The sequence below is a fragment of the Capricornis sumatraensis genome, chromosome 4 (genome assembly GCF_032405125.1).
Source record: "Capricornis sumatraensis isolate serow.1 chromosome 4, serow.2, whole genome shotgun sequence".
Taxonomy (NCBI): domain Eukaryota; kingdom Metazoa; phylum Chordata; class Mammalia; order Artiodactyla; family Bovidae; genus Capricornis; species Capricornis sumatraensis.
The window spans coordinates 109,850,837-109,872,007 of record NC_091072.1 but is presented as its reverse complement, the minus strand read 5'-3'; the positions used below and the strand labels follow the sequence as shown (position 1 = coordinate 109,872,007).

Here is a 21,171-nt window from a genome sequence, read left to right as displayed (position 1 = left end):
GATCATAGAAAAAGCAAAAGAATCCCAGAAAAACATCTAATTCTGCTTCACTGACTACACTAAAGCCTTTGACTGTGTGGATCACAACAAACAGTGGAAAATTCTTAAAGAGATGGGAATACCAGGCCACTTTACCTGGCTCCTGAGAAACTTTATGCAGGTCAAGAACAGGACAGTTAGAACAGGACACGGAACAACGGACTGGTTGAAAAACTGGGAAAGGATTATGTCAAGATTATATATACTGTCAACCTGCTTATTTAACATATGCAGAGTACACCATTCGAAATGCTGCACTGGATGAATCAAAATCTGGACTCAAGATCGTCAGAAGTATTAATAACCTCAGATATGCAGATGACACCACCCTAATGACAGAAAGTGAAAAGGAACTAAAGAGCCTTTTGATAAAGGTGAAGGAGAGTGAAAAAGTTGGCTTAAAACTCAACATTCAAAAAACTAAGATCACAGCATCTGGTTCCATCACTTCGTAGCAAACAGATAGGGAAAAAATGGAAATAGCGACAGATTTTATTTTCTTGGGCTTCAAAGAAAGTCACGGACGTTGACTGCAGCCATGAAATTAAAAGAAGCTTACTCTTTGAAAGAAAAGCTATGATGAACCTAGGCAGCATATTAAAAAACAGAGACATCACTTTGCTGACAAAGGTCCATATAGTCAAAGCTATGGTTTTTCCAGTAGTCTTGTATGGATGTGAGAACTGGACCAGAAAGAAGGCTGAGCGCTGAAGAACTGACTTTTCGAACTGTGGTCCCGAAGAAGACTCTTGAGGGGCCCTTGGACAGCATGGAGATCAAAGCAGTCAATCCTAAAGGAAATCAACCCTGGGTATTCACTGAAAGGACTGATGTAGAAGCTGAAGCTCCAATACTTTGACCATCTGCTGTGAACAGTCAACTCACTTGAAAAGATCCTGATGCTGGGAAAGATTGAGGCAGGAGGAGAAGGGAGCTGCAGAGGATGAGATGGTTGGATGGCATCACTGACTCAATGGACATAAGTTTGAGCAAACTGTGGGAGATAGTAAAAGACAGGGAAGCCTGGGGGAGCTGCAGTCCATGGTGTCGCAAAGAGTCAGACACGACTGATCGACAGAACAACAACAACAAATGTGACCTCAGCCGCATGACTTAATCTCTCTGTTTATTTTTTCTCTCTTATACCAGAAGTGGGATTCTGGCGATCTGAATACCAACCCCACAGATGGCTGTAAAGATCTACTCAAACGCAAAAATAAAAAGACTAGTTGACCTTCATTCTTTCAGTAATCACCCATAAGTACATCCTAAGTCCCAAGAACTGTGTTTGAAAGGCAAAAACCAATACCTCAAGGGACCCGTAGTCTCTTTGACAAAATAAGCAAGTAACCAATAAAGGCATTACAGAGTGCTAAAAGCTATTTTGAAGACCATGTATACCTTATGCAGTGGGAGCATACCAAAGGAAGCACACCAATTTACCCTGGTATCAGGGATGGTTTCACAGAGGAGACACACAGGGGTAAGAAAGAATAAGGTATTTTCAGTGACCAGGTAGCAAAGGGCAACATAGAGGGAGTCATGTGGGATGAGGCTGGGAAAGCTTTGTATATTACACAAAGAAGTTACAAGTCAGTCTGTTACAAAGTTAAAACCTCTTACTTTATTAAAAAAAGGAAATAAAATGATACTTTTTACATTTTAGAAAAAAGCAATGATGGAAATGTATAAAATATATTCCAGGGTAAGATTGTTATTAAACATGGAGCATACGTGTGTGCTCAGTTCCTGAGTTTGTGTCTGACTCTTTGCGACCCTGGGGACTGTAGCCTGCCAAGCTCCTCTGTCCATGGGATTTTCCAGGCAAGAATACTGGAGTGGGTTGCCATTTCCTTCTCCAGGAGATCTTCCTGACCCAGCGATCAAACCCACATCTCCTGCTTGGCAGGCAGTTTCTTTACCACTGAGCGACCTGGGACACAGGACCACAAATTAAGAGACTGTAATAGTCCAGCTCAGAAATGAAGAAGGTAGTAGCAGTGAACTAAAACGGTAGCAGTGGAGATAAAGAAATAGTAGATTAAAAGGAGAGAGCTGGAAAAACTTAGTAACAAGACAGAAGAATAGGGAAAATATATGATAATACTACACATAGATACACATTAAGAACAAACTTTGATGGCATTTCTGGCTGGGTTCATACCAATTAACTAGTTGTGTGTGCTGTAAACCTCTGGAAAAGTTGCTCAGCCTCACTGTGCTTCAGTTAAATCACAGGTAAAATAGGGATAATGATAGTGCCTAACTAGAGGGTTGCTGGACATTGTGCTTAAATAGCAAGAGTTGCCCTTTTGGGGTCACCTGTTATTGATGTACCATTTTCTTCAAGTTTCATCAACATGGTCTTGGCCTCCTTTCTCTACTTGGCTGACTCAGGCTACCAAGAATTGGTAGCCTGACTCTAGCTACACCAGAATTTTAACAAACTGCCTATCAAAAACTGGTGCTTAAAACACATTTATCATTGGTACCGAATAAATCCATACTGTTTAATACTAATTTCATTGAGAATTATAGGATTATATTTTTCAAAGATTTTCAGTTTGGATGAAAACATGAAATGAAGAACCAAGTTGTCTACATCTTCATTTCTTGTGATAGGAAATGGCAGAGATTGATGCTCTTATATATCTGCACTGTGACAGTTCCTGACATAATAAAACCTGGTGGTCATTTGAGCCAAGTTAGCCAAAGGAAGTGTTAACACACACAAAATACATGTGAAAACAACCCAGAATCTCTCCTGCCTTCAAATTAAGCTAAAAGCATGCACTGGTACAGAAAACAGCTAAAAATAGTGCACAAAGACTGGAGATAAACAAATGAATTACAAAAATTAAGTGAAAGTCTTCTTTCATCCACAGGCTATCACAATTACACCTAAGGAAAAGAGGATTTTGTTACCTGAACAGTTAAATTGCAACAAATGAATTATTGTAACACATACTCCAAAATTCTGTTTTAGAATTAAAAGAATGGTAGTCAATTTCTCCTATAAAACTATACTTACAAAACCTTATAATGTTTGACTATCTATGTAAAAAAAAAAAAAAGAAGAAGAAAGAGGTAAATTTTCTGGAACATATAATTAAAAGATTACTAAGTATAGGAAAAATTCCTAATATTAGCAGTAAACTGGCAACAGAGGTAGAAAATAAGAGATCATGGAAATAGAAAAATTCTATAGAAGAAAAATAAACTGCTGAATAAAAACCATTTCTGTGGTTTTTCTATGGAGTGCCTAGCCCTGTGATCATAACCAGAAAAACCACTCTTCTTTCACATCTGAGTACATGAGGAAATAATTGTTCTGTAAAAATAATTATGAAAAATATGACAAAACACCTTAATATCCCTCAAGAACTATCAATTTCTAGTGCTACAAGGGATGCTGAAGATTATCCAGTGCCTTCCTTTGATAAACAGAGATAATTTGTCCCATAGATGTTATGATTTCCCCAAGTTGAACATAATCCTGTATAGTCCTATTGAGAAACTCACATTTTCAACATCATCTTATAACAGAGGAAAACAATCTTCTGATTTAAGTAGCAATAGTAAATCATTTCTACAGCCACTAGAAAAGATAATGTTTTGTATACAAGGATAAAATAAAAACCTCATTACCCGTGCAGGACTGATGTCAGTGGTACTAAGAGCTACATCTCCTTGTTGAGAATTGATAATATTTTTAATCCTCAAATCCAAATCTTGAGCAACTTCCTCTACTGCTTTATAAAAAGGATCCCTGCTGTTCTGGCCTTTAGTCAGCTGCATCTTTATCACTGAGAGTATCCGACCCCCCGCAATGCTGAAAATAGAAATAAGATCACTTTTATAATAACATTTTGAGATGACAATATGTTTATAAGCTTGAAAATATAATGCTCAGAGCTAATCAACACTTTTCAGAGAATATGGCTTTGATCTTACGAATCAAACAGTAACACATTTAAGAAAAGCATAAGAACCATTAGAAACAAAATTTAAAAGTTTTTCTAAAAGCAAGTTATTTCAATAAGGTAAGTTACTTCTTCCTTGATTTGAAAGCTGAAGGAAATAATTTAGTTATATATGATATCTGATCAACTCCAGAGCCTACCCTACAGAATCACAATCTCCAGAAAAGGGTACTAAAGAGTTGCATTTATTTTGCAGTTACCACAGGTGATTCTTATGACTAGACAAGCTGGGGAAAATTTTCATGAAAAAATTAGCTCCTTGAGAAAGGAACCATATTTTACTAATCTTCACACTAACTTGGCAAACAAAAGAAATAATTGATATTTATATTGAATAAATGACCACTATCACATGCAACAGGCTTCTCTGGTGGCTCAGACAGTAAAGAATCCACCTGCAAGGCAGGAGACCTGGGTTTGATCCCTGGGTTGGGAAGATCACCTGGACGAGGGCATGACAACCCACTCCAATATTCTTGCCTGGAGAATCCCACGGACAGAGGAGCCTGGTGGCCCACAGGCCATGGGGTCGCAAAGAGTTGGACATGACTGGGCAACTAAGCAGAATAGCATCACATGCAACGGGGCTTCTTTAGTGGCTCAGTGATAAAGAATCACCTGCAATGCAGAAGATGTGGCAAGAGCTATGGGAAGACCCCTTGGAGAAAGAAATGGCAACCCACTCCAATATTCTTGCCTGGAAAACCGCATGGGCAGAGAAGCCTGGAGGGCAGCAGTCCATGGAGTCATAAAGAGTCAGACATGACTGGGAGACTAAACAACAACAATCACAAGCAACAGTCTGAAGTTTTTACTTGTAAGACAAAAGACATATGTTTTAGTATTTTTATATTATTATTTGTGGTAGAAAAGCACTTAGTTTCAACTTACACTATGGCAGACTAGTTACTCTAGGGGAACATTCCACTAGGCTTGGTAGGAATCAGGGAAAATGTCCAGGTACAACCCAATTTCATCCCTAAAAAGTGACAAACAAAAGTTGGAGTGGAAAGCTGGAAGCTGTGAGTGGTAAGCAGGATGAATGAAGGTTTTGGTGAGGACAAAAAGCTCTAGTAGCAATGTGATCAGGACCCAAACCCTACATGTGAAAAATTTCCAGAGTCTGAACCTTCCAAGTGGGTAGGAACTAGTATGAGTTTTATTTATACTTATTCTACAATATTTTGTATTTTTGAAGCTTTAAAAAAAATTGTTTTTTCTATTTGGTTATGGCATAGATATACAATTTTTTATATTGATATGTGTCTAGCAACACTGTTAAACTCTACCATTAATTTTAGTAATTTGCATTTAGATTCCTGGAGTTCTCTACACATACAATCATATTCATATTATCACTAAATAGACATTTATTTCTTCTCAATTGTTGTATCTCCTATTTCTTTTTCTTACCTTAGTACACTGAACTGGACATCCAATGTTATGCTGAAAAGAAATGAGAGCAGGAACTCTTGTGTTGTTCTAAATCTTAAATAATACGCTAAAACATTTTATCATTAGGTAGGTTTTCAAAAAAACCCTTTATCAAGTTAAAGTCCTTATTCTTAGTTCATTTTACACTGAAAGGGTAGTAGCCCTATAAGTTGGGTATGTCCCAATAGACACCCCACCTTGAGTAATCCCTGGGCTTGTCCCCCTGCCCCTTTAGACTTTGGTGGCTATAAACAACAGACCCTCCAAATCACCAAATTCAGCAAGTACTTTCAAAATAAAAGCTGGCTTCCCTTCTTGACTTTCCTCTCTGGCTTTCTTCCTTCCCATTATTTTTGGCCTGTATTTTCATTACATTCACCTCCTAATCAATACATCTAAGAATTAGTTTATAAATATGTTATCCAGCAGTATTATTTTCAATGGAATGGTCAATCAGGTGACGTAGTCTGCTATATATCTGTAATCAGAAGTCTGAACAAACTCTAATAAGAATTCTTTTATGTAAACAAACATTCATTTTACAACTGGTTTTTCTTCTTAATTTTCAATTAAAACCATAGAAAATAATTGGATGAAATACAGTCAAAATGAAAATATAGTTAAACACTGTGTGCTTTTTCTGGGAATTAATCTCTAATGGAAGAGTTCTGGAAAAGATTCAAAAGCATAATCAAATATGAAAGAGCATCATAGTGTCAGTTATAAGAACAAAAGAAAAAGCTTTCAATAATATTAAAGGTAAAAGTCACCTTTGCCTTATTTTCTCATTCCTTCTATAAGACCAAATATTCTAAATTTTAAAGATGATATAATCCCCTGGATGAACTGTACTTAGGAAAAATTTGGAAGATTTGTATTTCACATGCTTGCCAAGCTCAGCATTTTGACCCTCAACAAAATCCACAAACACTGGTGCTATGACTTCTATTGCTATACATTCATGACAAGAGCCAATATTAGCTCTTCAAATATCTGCTCAGCAACACAATAACATAATTCAAATTCTTACTTCTAGAGTCTAAGAAACTCCTGAAGTTTTAACCCAAATGATGCCAGGACATTTGTGCTAAGCACTAGAGATACAAAATGAATATTTCTTTTTAAAAGGTCACAGTTGATCATTTGATACAATGAGATATGGAAGGTATAGCAGTAATTTAAGTGGGGAGGTAAGAAAGAAGGGGGTCTTCAGGAAAGCACTCAGAAGAAATTACTACTCTGGAAGAATGTGGATGAGAAAGACATAAACTAAAGTTCCTAACTAATAAATGCATCCCATTAAAGCCCTGAGGCAGAAATAGAAAAATGAAGCAAGTGAGGAAAAACGCAACTAAATCCTTAGACTGAAGACTAATCAAAACATAGTGACTGAAAGAGGATAATAAGCAATAATACAAATAATTGGCAACATTTTACTATAATTATTGACTATCTTTACTATATAGAATGGAGAAGGAAATGGCAACCCACTCCAGTATTCTTGCCTGTAATATCCCACGGAGGAACCTGGTAGGCTACAGTCCATGGGGTCGCAAAGAGCTGGACACGACTGAGTGACTTCACTTTCTTTCACTTACTATATAGAATGACTTGCCTTTTCCCTAACATCTTTAAGAATTTGGTAACTATTTGCCATAGTAAATTATATCTTTAAAAATTAAATGTGATTAAAGGTGCTATATGAAATATAGCAAAAATGCTTCTGAACAATTTTGAAATGAGAAATGTAACATTAGGATTCTGGACTGGCTAATTTCAATCAGACTTAACATTCTATAAATGCACAATATTTAGTCCAATAAATATAATGCAGGTGTGCACTGAAAAGTTGTGTAATAAAATGGAAACACAGAATTTTAAACACGTGAACAACAGGGAACTAATTTATGTAACCTGAAACCCCTAATTTAAGATGTTTTTCAGGTGAAAGTATAGAGTGCATTTTATGGTGGCACCTACTGGCAAAGTATAGAAATGCAGCCATACTATAGCTTAGAAGGTCTGATCAACAGCTGGCAGTGGGGAGGCAAGTATGATCTTGATTCCTTCCCTGTCTGTCTATCGTCCACCTTTCCTTGAACTCAAAGATTACTGTGATTCCCTACCACCACCATCCTATTATAAGACAAGCTACAAGGGTTAAACATATTTTTCTCTCTGAGTTTTAAGGTTCACAGACAGAGGCCAGGGTAAGACACAAGCAGCGGGTGGAGAGTGTAGAATGTGTACATCACACTGACACTTCTGAAGTTTCATCCTGTACCTAATATTGAATCATTGAAGGGTTTTAATTAAGGGGGTAACATCTGTTGTTTTAAAAACCCTGGCAGCAGTGAGGCTGACAGGATGGAGCAACTCAAGACTGGAGGCAGAATGAACAACTCAGAGATAAGTAAACCAAAAAATCCAGGCAAAAAAGGATGAAAGACTGAAAACAGACTTTCGATGAAAAAGGGGAATACGATAGTAGCAATAGGAATAAAGATTTAAAAAAAGAGAGAGAGTATCAAAAATGCTAAGTAAGAAGAACTATTGGATCTTCACAACTGAAGGGATAGTAAAAGGGGAAAAAAGTAGTTTAAGATGTGTTCCAAATTCTGTTTGGATGGCTAGAGGGAAAGAGGCTTCATCAAGCTAGGTACTTTAGGAGGATAAGCAGACTCACCAGGAAAGACAAAGATTTAGTTTGGGAGATGCTAAGTCAGAGGTCCCTTTGAGGTAACAACATACGGGAAGTTAAAAAATGTATTTTTGAAGCTAGGAAAAGAGTTTGAATTTCACTGAAATATGGGTTAGAATTTGCATATATAAGTCAGAGAGGCAGATGGAAAATAAGAGGATGACACCTCAGAAGTTAATGGGGAAAGAGTTCTATGAAAGAAAATGATCAAATTTGAGGACTCAAAAGAGACCAGAAACTATGACAGCTAGAAGATCATAAAAGATTTTTGGTAGAATAGCTTCAGAGGAATGGAAAAGTGAATGAGTGTGAGTCAGTTAAACACAGATAAATAAATATTGAGTGCCTACTCTATGCCAGAAACTGTGCCAGGGCTAGGGAATATTGGTGAAGAAAACCAATAAAGCCCGCAGAGTTTACAGCCTCACGAGAAACATATTTCAAACTATTAGCACTTGGGAGGGAAAATAATTGGGAATTGGAATAAAAGACAGCATTTTTTTCAAGAATTTGAGCTATAAAAGAAAGGAACTGACAAAAACAGAGAAAATGACTTGTTTTTTCTTATAATGTTGATAGACTGGGGCTACAGGACTAGTTGGGGAAGGAAATGGCAACCCACTTCAGTATTCTTGCCTAAGAAATCTCATGGATAAATAGCCTGGCAGACTACAACCCATGGGGCCACAAAAGAGTCAGACACGACCAAGCGACTAAACAACAACAGAAGGACTGGCAGAAGCTGAAATTATGAAACAAAATGAATAATCGATGAAACTCTGTCCCAACAGGTTACCTATATTAATTATACTCACTATAGGAAACATCCTCCCTTCTCCCCATCTGAACTTCATGTCACCCCCATTCTCCATGTATGTTTAACTCTTTCAAGTTCATCCTTCAAGATTAAGCTCGATTGTAACAACCACTCAGGTAAACTCTCCTGACAATCTTATCCCTGGCTCCCACAAACTAGGTCAATTGTCCTTTCCTCTGTACATCCTTCTATTATTATATAAACAGAATATATGTCTTTGGTTTATAATAACTTTACTATTTAAAATCATGAAATGAATATATACTTAACACATGAAAACATCACGTTACAGAAGAAAATAAGGACTACTCAATCAACTATTATTTAGATACCCACTTCTTCAGTATCTTCTCTAGAATATAGAATATTAATAAATACTCATTATGACCAAATAATCCCAAAGGAAATCAGTCCTGAATATTCATTGAAAGGACTGATGCTGAAGCTCAAACTCCCAATGCCACCTGATATGAAGAACTGACTCCTTGGAAAAGACCCTGATGCTGGGAAAGATTGAAGGCAGGAGAAGGGGACAACAGAGGATGAGATGGTTTGATGGCATCACCAACTCTATGGACATGAGTTTGAGCAAGCTCCAGGAGTTAGTGATGGACAGGGAATCCTGGCATGCTGCAATCCATGGGGTTGCAAAGAGTCGGACACAACTGAGCAACTGAACTGAACTGATGACCAAACAGGATATTCAAAATAATCAGCTGCTAAACTGAATAACTGAAGGCTATTCTCTTATCCAACGTGCCTCTAAAACATACTTCTACCCTGTTGTACAAAAGTGTATGTTCAAATGTACTTTTACCTTGTTACTTATGCCAATCAGAAATTCCTCCAAAAAAGAATGTAATTACAACAAATGGATTAAATATACGCACTTATATCTGCTTTCTTCTAAAGTACCACTAAAGCAACAAAAAAAAGGCAAAGATTTTAAATCCATAAAGGAAAAGAGTGTGAGAGAGGAGACAATAGTCGAGAGCAGAGGCATGTTATGAAACTACAGAAAGAAGAAGAGCAGATGGAAGAGTAGTAACTGACTACCCAGAACAGAGAAAGCTACAAGCCAAGTAACTGCTCAGAGAGACACCAAGAAGTAGTCATCTCAGAAACTGAAGGCTACGGTGAAGGTGTCATTGCAAATAAGAAAGCTGATTAACAAGGAACACTTAGACCCCTAAATCTCCTGTCTTCTTTTGAGCAGTCAGGACTAGTGAATTTCTCTCACTTCAGAATGGAAAGCAGGATCATGCTGAAGAAACTAAGCCAGGGAGGCTCCAGACCTAGAGGCACCAACAACTGAAAAGAGAGAGACTAAGTAAAAGTCTGCATGTTCAACTGGGTGACTCAAAATCAAGTTACACTACTTCAAATCCCAGAATATTGCTAGCCAGATGGACTATATTCAGAAGGAGACTAAAGGATGCCATTGTGGAAATTTGAGGATAAGTTCCAAAGGAAAGACCTGTAGTTATTCACATTTGGAGAATTCCCAATAAAAAAGCCAACTGGTGTGAAGATGCTATCTAATCAGGCCTCATTCTTAAATATGAAACAACAGTCTAGAATCATACCACATTTTAGGAGCACCTTTAACTTGAAAGAGGGCAAAAGAAACAAAAGCATTCAGCTTAGATAAAACAAAGACTATCCAGGAAGCAGATAAAAATAATCATAAAAATTAAATAATCTTAAAGAGATAAGTAAAACATAAGACCACATACAATCACATGTGAGAATAATGATACTTATCTCCCATTTACCCTTTCTCAGGAAACTACTTGAGCAAAATAAAAGGTTTAACCAAAAAAAAAAAAAAAAACAAAGCCATGAAATCCAGGAAACAAGGCAGAGGCAAAGAAAATTCAAAAGGTGATAAAGCTTCATGGGTGACACTCTGAAACAGGCCTGGCAACCAAAAGTACATAGACTAAATGAAGAAGACAGATGACTTTCCAGAAAAAAAATGTCTGCAAGAGCAAAAACCAGAACTGATAGATGACCTAATAAAAAGAAGAAATTGTATAGTTTCATCAGCAAACTTGATAAAGAATCAATGATAAATATATAAAAAACAAAGCAGAAGAAAAAAGTAAATAATCATTGACTTTAGAAAAAACAAAAATGTACACAAGATAGGAAGTATAATAATAGTATATAATATAGTTTAGCTGCAGGCAATAATTACAGAGCTATAACAAGTGTGCATATGTGTGTATGTGTGTGGAAGGAGGGGGAGAGGAAAAGAGGAGTGTTGGGAGGTTAGTGAGTAGGTGGCAAATCCTCATCTGCCATGGTAGGAAATTAACAGGTAATGTCTAAACTTGGAACTTAAATATAGCTGCACAGACTGACAAGGGTTTAATACCCAAAATATACAAACAGCTCATAGAACTCACTATCAAAACCCAAATAATCCAATCAAAAAATGGGCAGACTTGAATAGACACTTTTCCAAATAAGACATAGAGATGGCTAACAGACACATGAAAAGATGTTCAACATCGCTAATTATTAGAGAAATGCAAATCAAAACCACAATAAGATATCACCTCACACCTGTTAGAATGGTCATCATCAAAAAGTCTACAAATAACAAGTGCTGGAGAGGATGCAGAGAAAAGGGAATCCTCAAACACTGTTAGAGGGAATATAAACAGGTGCAGTCACTATGGAAGACAGTATGAAGGTGCCTTAAAAACTTAAAAATAGAACTACCATTATTATCCAGCAATTCTACTCCTGGGTACATATCTGGAAAATTTGAAAACACTAATTTGAAAAGATATAAGTACCCTAATATTCACAGCAGCTTTATTGGCACAGCCAAGACACGGAAGCAACCCTAGTGCCCAACAACAGGTAACTGGATTAAGAAAATGTGGTCTATATTCACAATGGAATATTACTCAGCCATACAAACAGAATGAAATCTTGCCATTAGCAGCAATGTGGATGGACCTAGAGAATATCATGCCTGGTAAAGTCAGAGATACTAAATGATAGCCCTCACATCTGGAATCTAAAAATGAACGTATATACAAAACAGAAGGAGACTCGCAGACATAAAAACAAACTTACGGTTTCCACAGTGGGTAGGGAATAAATTAGGAATATATGATTAATAGATGCTACTATACATAAAATAGATAAGCAAGAAGTATTTACTGTATAGCACAGGGAATATACACACTATCTTATAATAACCTATAATGGAATATAAACTGCAAAAATACTGAATGCTTTATACTTGAACTAACATAACACTGTAAATCAACTATTGCAGGAGACCCTGGTTTGATCCTTGGGTCAGGAAGATCCGCTGAAGGGATAGGCTACCCACTCCAGTATTCTTGGGCTTCCCTGGTGGCTCAGCTGGTAAAGAATCAGCCTGCAGTGTGGGAGACCTGGGTTTGATCCTTGGGTTGGGAAGATCCCCTGGAGAAGGGAACAGCTACCCACTCCAGTATTCTGGCCTGGAGAATTCCATGGACTGTATAGTCCATGGGGTTGCAAAGAGTTGGACACAACTGAGCAACTTTCACTTTAGTTACTTTAGCTTTAGCTATGTAGAGACGTGGATAGACTTAAGAGTCTGTCACACAAAGTGAAGTACGTCAGGAAGAGGAAAACAAATATCATATATTAACACATCTAAGGTCCGTCTAGTCAAGGCTATGGTTTTTCCTGTGGTCATGTATGGATGTGAGAGTTGGACTGTGAAGAAGGCTGAGCACCGAAGAGTTGACGCTTTTGAAGTGTGGTGTTGGAGAAGACTCTTGAGAGTCCCTTGGACTGCAAGGAGATCCAACCAGTCCATTCTGAAGGAGATCAGCCCTGGGTGTTCTTTGGAAGGAATGATGCTAAAGCTGAAACTCCAGTACTTTGGCCACCTCATGTGAAGAGTTGACTCATTGGAAAAGTCTTTGATGCTGGGAGGGAATGGGGGCAGGAGGAGAAGGGGACAACCAAGAATGAGATGGCTGGATGGCATCACTGACTCGATGAACATGAGTCTGAGTGAACTCCGGGAGTTGGTAATGGACAGGGAGGCCTGGCATGCTGCAATTCATGGGGTCACAAAAAGTCAGACACAACTGAGCGACTGAACTGAACTGAACTGAACACATCCAGAAAAATGGTACATATGAACCTATTTCCAGGGCAGGGATAGAGATACACATGTAGAGAAAAGACATGTGGGTGCAGGGGGGATGGGAAGAATGGGATGAATTGGGAGATTAGGATTGACATACACACACTACCACGTGTAAAATAAGTAGCTAGTAGTGGGCTGCCGTCTATGGGGTCACACAGAGTCGGACACGACTGAAGCGACTTAGCAGCAGCAGCAGCAGCAGGAACCCACTATAGAATACAGGAAGCTCAGTTCGGTAGTCTGTGATGACCTAGATGGTTGAGATGAGGGTGGGAGGGAGGTCAAAGAGGGAGAAGATATATGTATATATATAGCTGATTCACTGTACTGTACAGTAGAAACTAACAAAATGATGTACAGCAATTATATTCCAATAAAAAACGGCTGTATAAAAATTCCATTTAAGTGAGGTGAATATAGAAACAAACACAAAAAATATTAAAAGTTGATTCCTCTGAGGACTTTATTACTGTAAGTCTGTAGTACTATTTGATTTTAACAAAAATATACCTATTTTGTTTTACTAAAAATAAAATATTCTTTAAAATTAATTATCTGCTGTGAAGAAATGACCAGTCAATATATTATTTGGATGTGCAGAAGATGTCACTGATATTGACTATAAGTCATATTCAAATCCTCTTCCAAATTCACTTCACTGTAATAGATATCCATATAAGAAAATAGGGATTTCCCTGGTGGCTCAGCAGCAAAGAATCTACCAATGCAGGAGACACGGGAGACGTGGGTTTGATCCATGGGTCGGGAAGACTCCTTGGAGGAGGAAATGGTAACCCACTCCAGTACTCTTGGTGGGAAAACCCCATGGACCGAGGAGCCTGGCTATAGTCCATAGGGTCACAAAGAGTCCGACACAACTGAGCGACTGAGCACAAGCATAAGATGATAGAAGGAAACAATTCAGAACAAAATCCTGAGAATAATTCTTCCTGGAATCTTAAAATGGAAAGAAGTTTCACAGAATAAGAAACAGTGATTAAGGGAATGGGTTCCAGGGTTAGAACTGAATTTAGGTCCCAACTGTGCTACTTAACAACGATGTGACTAAATTCAGTTTCTTCCTCTCTAAATTGAGTATTTATCTAGAATTTAGGTGGAATAGTCATGTGATTATAATTTATTAATCTAGATTTTTAAAATTGAAGTACAGTTGATTTATAATGCATTCATTTCTAGTGTAAAGGGATTCAGTTACACATATACATATTCTTTTTCATATTCTTTTCCAATACAGTTTGTCACAGGATATATAGTTCCCTGCACTAAACAAGAGGACCTTGTAGTTTACCTGTTTCATATATAGTATTCAATAGTTTGTATCTGCTAATCCAAAACTCCCAATTTATCCCTCCTTCCTAAATTCTGCCACCCTTCTTATCTGGATATTTTGCTTCTCATTCCTAGTTTGGTTTGATGTTTGATCATCTCAATAGCTCCTATTTTTCTATCTACTTGATTCTGTGAATTTTAAAGACAGACTAATAACACATATTTGTCATACCTTGGATTTGATATTTCTCCAAGAATTTCATCTAATTTGTCAATGAAATTAATAAAATTAGACAATCCTTTTATATGTGCCCTTAAAGGATCAGATGGTGATGGTGCATATCCTTTCCCTCCAAGCTCTATTGTTCTAATAAACGATGTGGCCACCTATGAATTAAAACAGATGGTTATGTTTAATGATATAGTAAGTTAAAACTACATCTTATTTTATGAATTAAGCACATTTACATATTTCTATGTATATAGGTAAGGTGATGCTTTTTTTTATGATTCATGCTACATTTTCATTCAGAAGCAAAAAAAAAAAAAAAAAAAAAAAAAACAGGTGTCATGCAGAAGGTGTGCCAGCCAGAGTGATGGCAACATACAGATGGAAACTGAGACTGAAGAGTTGAGTTAGGGACAAATTAAGGGCATAAGAATATGTTCCCAAGAGTATATCACTGTTGAGAATTCCCTGGTGGTCCAGTGCTAGGACTCCACACTTGCACTGTAGAAGGGACAGGTTCAATCCCTGGTCTGGGAGCTTTACAGTGCAGCAGCAGCAAAAAAAATAAAAGAAAGTATATCACTGTCTATAAAGAATTAGACAGTGATATTCTATAAAGAATAATTATATTCTTCAATAGATTAACTACTGGCTACTGGAATTGTTATATGGAAAAAAGGGAATTTTCAGTGCCAACTGTGTTGAGTTCTTCAAGGTTGGACAATTAATTCAACTCTTCTAAATCTCAGCTTCTTTATTTGTAAAATAAAGATTTAGATGAGATAATTACTAAGCCCCATCTAGCTTTCACATTTTAGGATTATTTGACCATGTGTAGTTCAAAAGGCCTTGCTTTTACCATGATAAAAAATACATGCTTGATGGTTATACATTAGACCATCTCCATCAAAAACAGAATGTTCTAAAGCTGCATTTTCCAAAGTATATCCAAAGAAAGAAAAAGAAAAATCTCTGAAATTTAAATAATCTGAAAAAAGTTCCATAGTTAAATTATTTAGGAAACAACAAATTAAATAGCAAAGTTAACTTAAGCAGAGTTCCTTATGGCAGGACTTCTCAGAGCTTTTGATATAAACTCATGAATTCTGTATATCCAAAAAGGGTATACATGATTTCCAACTTTTTGCCCTTGGAAATATTTATTCAAGGAGCCCTGAATAGGAACTTCTGCCTCTGGAAATTATTTATTTCAGGAAAATTTAACTGCACTAGCATTCTACAGAACACATGTAGGCAAACACTGCTTTAGAAAATATTCCCTTATTAACTTTGAAGGATATAGTAAGAAAAAAAATACCGAAGACTTTCAAATACATGAGGTAGAACACATATTCACAATTTAAAAGTTGTTCTATCATAGCTACAAGAATTCTGCATTAAGGTACATGGATCCACAGTTCAGAATCTCTAAAAAATCTTGAAAATGTAACATGTCCATACCAAAAAGATAGACATCTGTTTCTCTCGAGCAGCATGTTTCAAATCAGTGAAGGCTTCTCTTCCAAGTCCTCTATCAGGAATATTGAGAATATGAGCCAGAGCCAAGTCATTCTTCGAATTCACTAGCAGGTTTAAATATGAGTAGATAATTTTCTTTGCTAGTAACCGTACCTGTACAATAAAATATTTCCTTTATTGAATATTTCTAAATTCACAAATAATCCTTTTAATATATAGTAAAATACTTATGATCATTCAATGACAAGTGCTCACTCAGCTCTTTGGGAAATGAGAACTGCCATATAAACAAAAAATTTGGTTTGAACAAAGAACATATCCTTGCTCATGAAACTAACTTGCCATCAATGAAAATCTGTAAATAACAACTATCATAATTGCTGGAAAATGTCTTCTAAGAAATTATATAAAAGGTACAGCTGCATTTCTGATGAGACCTGATCTCATTCCCCTACATATATTTGCCACTAAATAATAACCAATAATGAACTCCCCTGAAGCATAAGGGATGGGCCTATGGGCACCATTTGGTACTATACCCATGTCTCTTTACAGGGCAAGATATAAGGGCTGAAGTTAAATTGCTAAATTTTTTAAGTATTACAAGATACTAACTTAATACCAAGAAACCAACTGAGTATTAAAAGAGATTCAACCAAATGTTAGCAAATAATAGCAAGTAGTTGTTGTTGACATTAACTACCCTAAAACACAGAACTAGAGACTGTTGAAGCACAAGATAAAAATAATATTTGGGAGAACCTGATATCAGGTTCTTTCATATACGAATAACCTGACATATATAACCTTTCATATACGAATAACCTGACATATATAACCTTTCATATATGAATAACCTGACATCAGTTCTTTCATATATGAATAATCCTTCACAGTCAAATGATAAACTGGGGCATTCAATGATCTTTTTCTTCAAATTAGCTAACTATAGCTTTTCAAGTCCTTGCAACTTCTACTACTACAGAATTAATAATATTAGTTCCCACCGGTAACAACTACAAAATATTAGGTAAATTTTTTAAAACTTAACTATGTAAAGACACTGGATGGCATCCAGGAGCAGATACAAGCTGGAGAAGAACTTAATTTTAGAAGAACTGCAACAAAAAGGGTAAGAATTTCAAGTTTGTGGTTATTCAATAATAGGGAATTGTGATTTCCAATAATAGTGACTGATCATGTGAACCCCTTAAATAACAAACATTAAATAGTAAATTAAAAATTTTAAATACTACTAAAAGATACTGGGAAGTATCCAAAAAATAGAAGCTGGAGAAACATTTAGTTTTAAAAGAATTCCAATAAGAAGGGTATGAATTAAATTTGAGGTTTACTGGCCCAAGTTTCATGACTATGGCTGTGGAAAATAGACGTGACTGAAGGTGCCAGAGATTAGAATTCAGAGCTGGGAAAACAGCTAGAAATTTAAAAGAGGAAATTCTGGAAACAACTGAGATCATAAATAGCCAAAATCCCTAGCTGACAGCGAAATTATGCAAGCATAGGGAAGATTTCAAAGGCTCCATCTAAAACACAGACAGCAATCAGAAAGAAATATATACTAGAAAGATTGAGTTATAAAGAACTGGAGCTATGGGTCTGAAGGTTTCTTAAACCAACTGCACTCCACAACTGTGTATAGCTTAAGTGACAGAAAGCTGAAGCTGGACAGGCTTGAAATATTAAATATACAAAGCCAACACCTGTCAGAACAACTGGAAAATTCAGGAAAATCCCTAGGAAAAAGGAATCCATGGAAAGAATAAGCTCCATATTGTCCCAAATACTTGGCTAACTGCCAAATCTGGCAGGCAGAGGGAAGGGCTACAAAAGCCAAGCTAAAAAAAAAAACAAAAAAAACAGTAAAGGGAAATCATAAGAGAGATATCCAAAAAGCTGCATGCCACCAAGGAGACAAAATATAAAGCTGGAATCCAGGCAAGTCACCTGCATACCAGAACAAAAAACCAATGTTCTGAACACAAGAAAAAACTAGAGTTGCTATAAAATATTACCTGAAATGTCTTGGTTTCATCCAAAAATTACTAGACATTTTCAGGATAAAAAGCAGTCAATAGAAAATGTCACCAAGTGGACCTTAGAATTATTAGAATTATTAGAATTTAGCTGACAGAGATCAAAGAAACTGCTGGAGTCAAAGAACTAAAATAAAATGTGTTCAGTGAATTAAAGGAAAGTATGTTATTGGTGACTTAGAGGAAATGACAACAGAAAAGCAGATACTCTAATGGAAGAAAATCCTAGAGATAAAAAGTACAGTAACTGATACACAATATTTGCTAGGTGTGCTCAACAGCAATTTGGAGAAAGTAAAAGAAACTATGCAAACATACAGATGTATCAGTAGAAATTACCAAATCTGAAAAACAAAAGAGAAGGAAAAAAAAAGAAGAAAGAACCAACATATCTATAACTGAAATCTCTGTAGAGGAGTGAAAGAGAAAATATATTTGCTGAAATTATAGATAAAAGCATCCCAGATTTGGTGGAAAACATCAATTTATTGACCTAAGAAGCTACTCAAGTAGGAAAACACAAAGAAACTCACTCCTGTAACTTACAATTAAACTCTGACATCCAAAGATGAAAAATCTGAAGAGCAGCCAGAGCAAAATGACACATTACGTATGCAAGATAAGATGAACAGATCATCAAAAATTAAGTAAGCCAGAAGAAATAGAAACAACATATTAAATATGCTGAGACATGATCTTTAAAATTACTTCACAATTACAGTAGTCAAGATGGCATAGTATTGATTTCCTTCCCATGGCAAAAACTTTGGAACCCAAGTGATACTCAGTCTTAATTTTCCTATTTCCTTTGAGGCACTAAGGGGTGCTCCCCCTCTTATTTTTTAACAGATAGTTTACATAGAGTGGAAAATATATTTTAATGAAAAGACTTCTCACAGGAGTATATATATTCCTGGAAAACACACAAATCTTATTGCAAATTGCTAATATGTTACAATTTAATTCCACCTTCTGTGAAAAAAAGGAAAAAATATTACATAATGAGTATCAGGAAGTTTTCAGGCCTATAAAGATGGACTTAACCTGTCTTCATATAAACACTAATATAAGCATTCTAATATAAAAACATTACAATTTAGTCATTTCCCTAACGAGGATCATTTAGATTCCTCCAAATTTTTATTATAAACATTGCTGCATGTATATTCTGATATTGATCTCCCAGTATACATGTTGTGTTTTTACTGTACTAGTTTATTATTTTAATACATACTGCCAAGTGTCATTCACTTGTACCTACTTATACCCTCACCAATAGTGTAGGAGAGTTCCCATTTTCCTATACCTTGGCCAATGCTTAGTGTTATAAAGCTAAAATTTTTAATGATTTCCTCTGATTACCTGGAAGACTAGGCATCTTTTTAAAATTGTGGTGGCCATCTTTTTTTTTTTTTCGTATTAATTGACTGCTCGTTCTTTTGCATAACTTTCTATTGTGTAATTTGTTTGCTTTCTTATTATTAACAGTAGTTCTTTTTATACCCCAGCAAAGATCTTCTCTCAGTCTGTTGCTTACTTTTTACTACTCTTAACAGAACAGGTCAAGAAATTTTACGCTTTATAATGATTAAATTCATTAATCTTTTCCCTAATCTTTTTTGTTTTCTGGGTCTTAAGAAGCCTTCTCAACCTTGAGATTATAAATATTTCTTTTTAATAAGTAAATAAAAATTGTTAAAAAAAAAAAAAGATAGCACAGTATTTACAAAGAGATAGACACTCAGATAAATGAAACAGAACAGTCCAGAAAGACACCCAACTCAGAGAGTGGGGGCAATTGGTCATCTACATATAAAACAAATGAACTTCACCTATACCTCACATCTTTTATAAAAATTAACTCAAAATAGACCACAGACCTAGATGTACCAGAAGAAAACAGGAGAATATCTTCATGAATTTGAATTAGGAAGTTATTACATATGAGACCAAAGGTACAATCCATAATATGAAAAAAAATTGATAAATTGGATTTCATCAAAATTAAATTACCTGTATGCGCTCTCTTCTTATTCTCACCCTTTCAACTACTTTCACCCTGCTCTAGAATCCTGTTTTTACTTTCTTTTTTTAAATTCTTAGATGTTTCTCTTAGAATCTTCACTTGAAATCTTCCCCTTGGCTATTATCTTAGGAAAATAGATTCAGAAAGGCTAACCTCATCTTATGTTCAAAACTTATAAAATTCATAAACTATGCAGTGACTGATAACTTAGCTAAAGACACAATAATTTATCATCTGTAAACTCTAAGAAAATATTTTCCTTATTAAAATTAAGATATCTTCATATTCTGTCTACTCTCATTAAAATTAAGAAGCATAAAAGAGTTAAAAAGTAGAAATAAAAACTTACAAATCAATAGAAAGTTTCTTAGACAATTATTAAGGAAGCTTCAAGTTCATATATATCTTAAAAGCAATTTTAAAGATAACATGCTTTGGGATTACTTAAGTTTCATGTTAAAAAAAAAACAATTCTTGAAACATGGGAGGCAGTCAAGGTCAATTAAAAAAATCTCAATGAACAGGAAAAGGTTACCTTAAATATGGACTCAAAATATAATTTAAGCAAACCTGATTAAAACAAACAGTTTGAATATTAACTCTATGAAATTATTTTTCTTAAGTATTAAAGATACTAAATGTTACCTTTGCAGAGAAGATCTCTGATTTTCCAGTATAAAGTAGCAATTCACATATTTTCCTTCTTATCACCTGTTATAACTCTGCATATCAGTCAATTATAATTCTCTACATAAGTATCAATACTTTCTAATACTTTGTTTTCCTAAGTCTTTCTACTACTTTATGGGTTCTGTGAGAGCAAATGATGTATCCTCAGGGCCTAAAAGAATGACTGGCATTATAGCAGGTAATTAATCCATTTTTATTAATAGGTTCTCAATCTGCTTTTATTCAATGGTAAATGAAGGAAAAACTAATACATGT

The 21,171-nt window shown here is 35.7% G+C and overlaps 1 protein-coding gene across 24 annotated transcripts in view; it reads right to left on the bottom strand.

The window, feature by feature from the left end:
- Window positions 1–21,171, bottom strand: part of PARPBP (PARP1 binding protein) — a 56,961-nt gene that overhangs the window by 17,220 nt on the left and 18,570 nt on the right. For 10 of the 24 annotated variants that reach the window (XM_068972244.1, XM_068972243.1, XM_068972249.1 and 7 more), the window contains 3 exons: window positions 16,126–16,296; window positions 14,668–14,822; window positions 3,688–3,871 (listed from right to left, as the gene is read on the bottom strand). In XM_068972244.1, the coding sequence (XP_068828345.1) occupies window positions 3,688–3,871; window positions 14,668–14,822; window positions 16,126–16,296 (510 nt within the window). The remainder of the gene's footprint in view (window positions 1–3,687; window positions 3,872–14,667; window positions 14,823–16,125; window positions 16,297–21,171) is intronic. The other 14 variants (XM_068972252.1, XM_068972259.1, XM_068972261.1 and 11 more) reach the window with 3 other exon arrangements.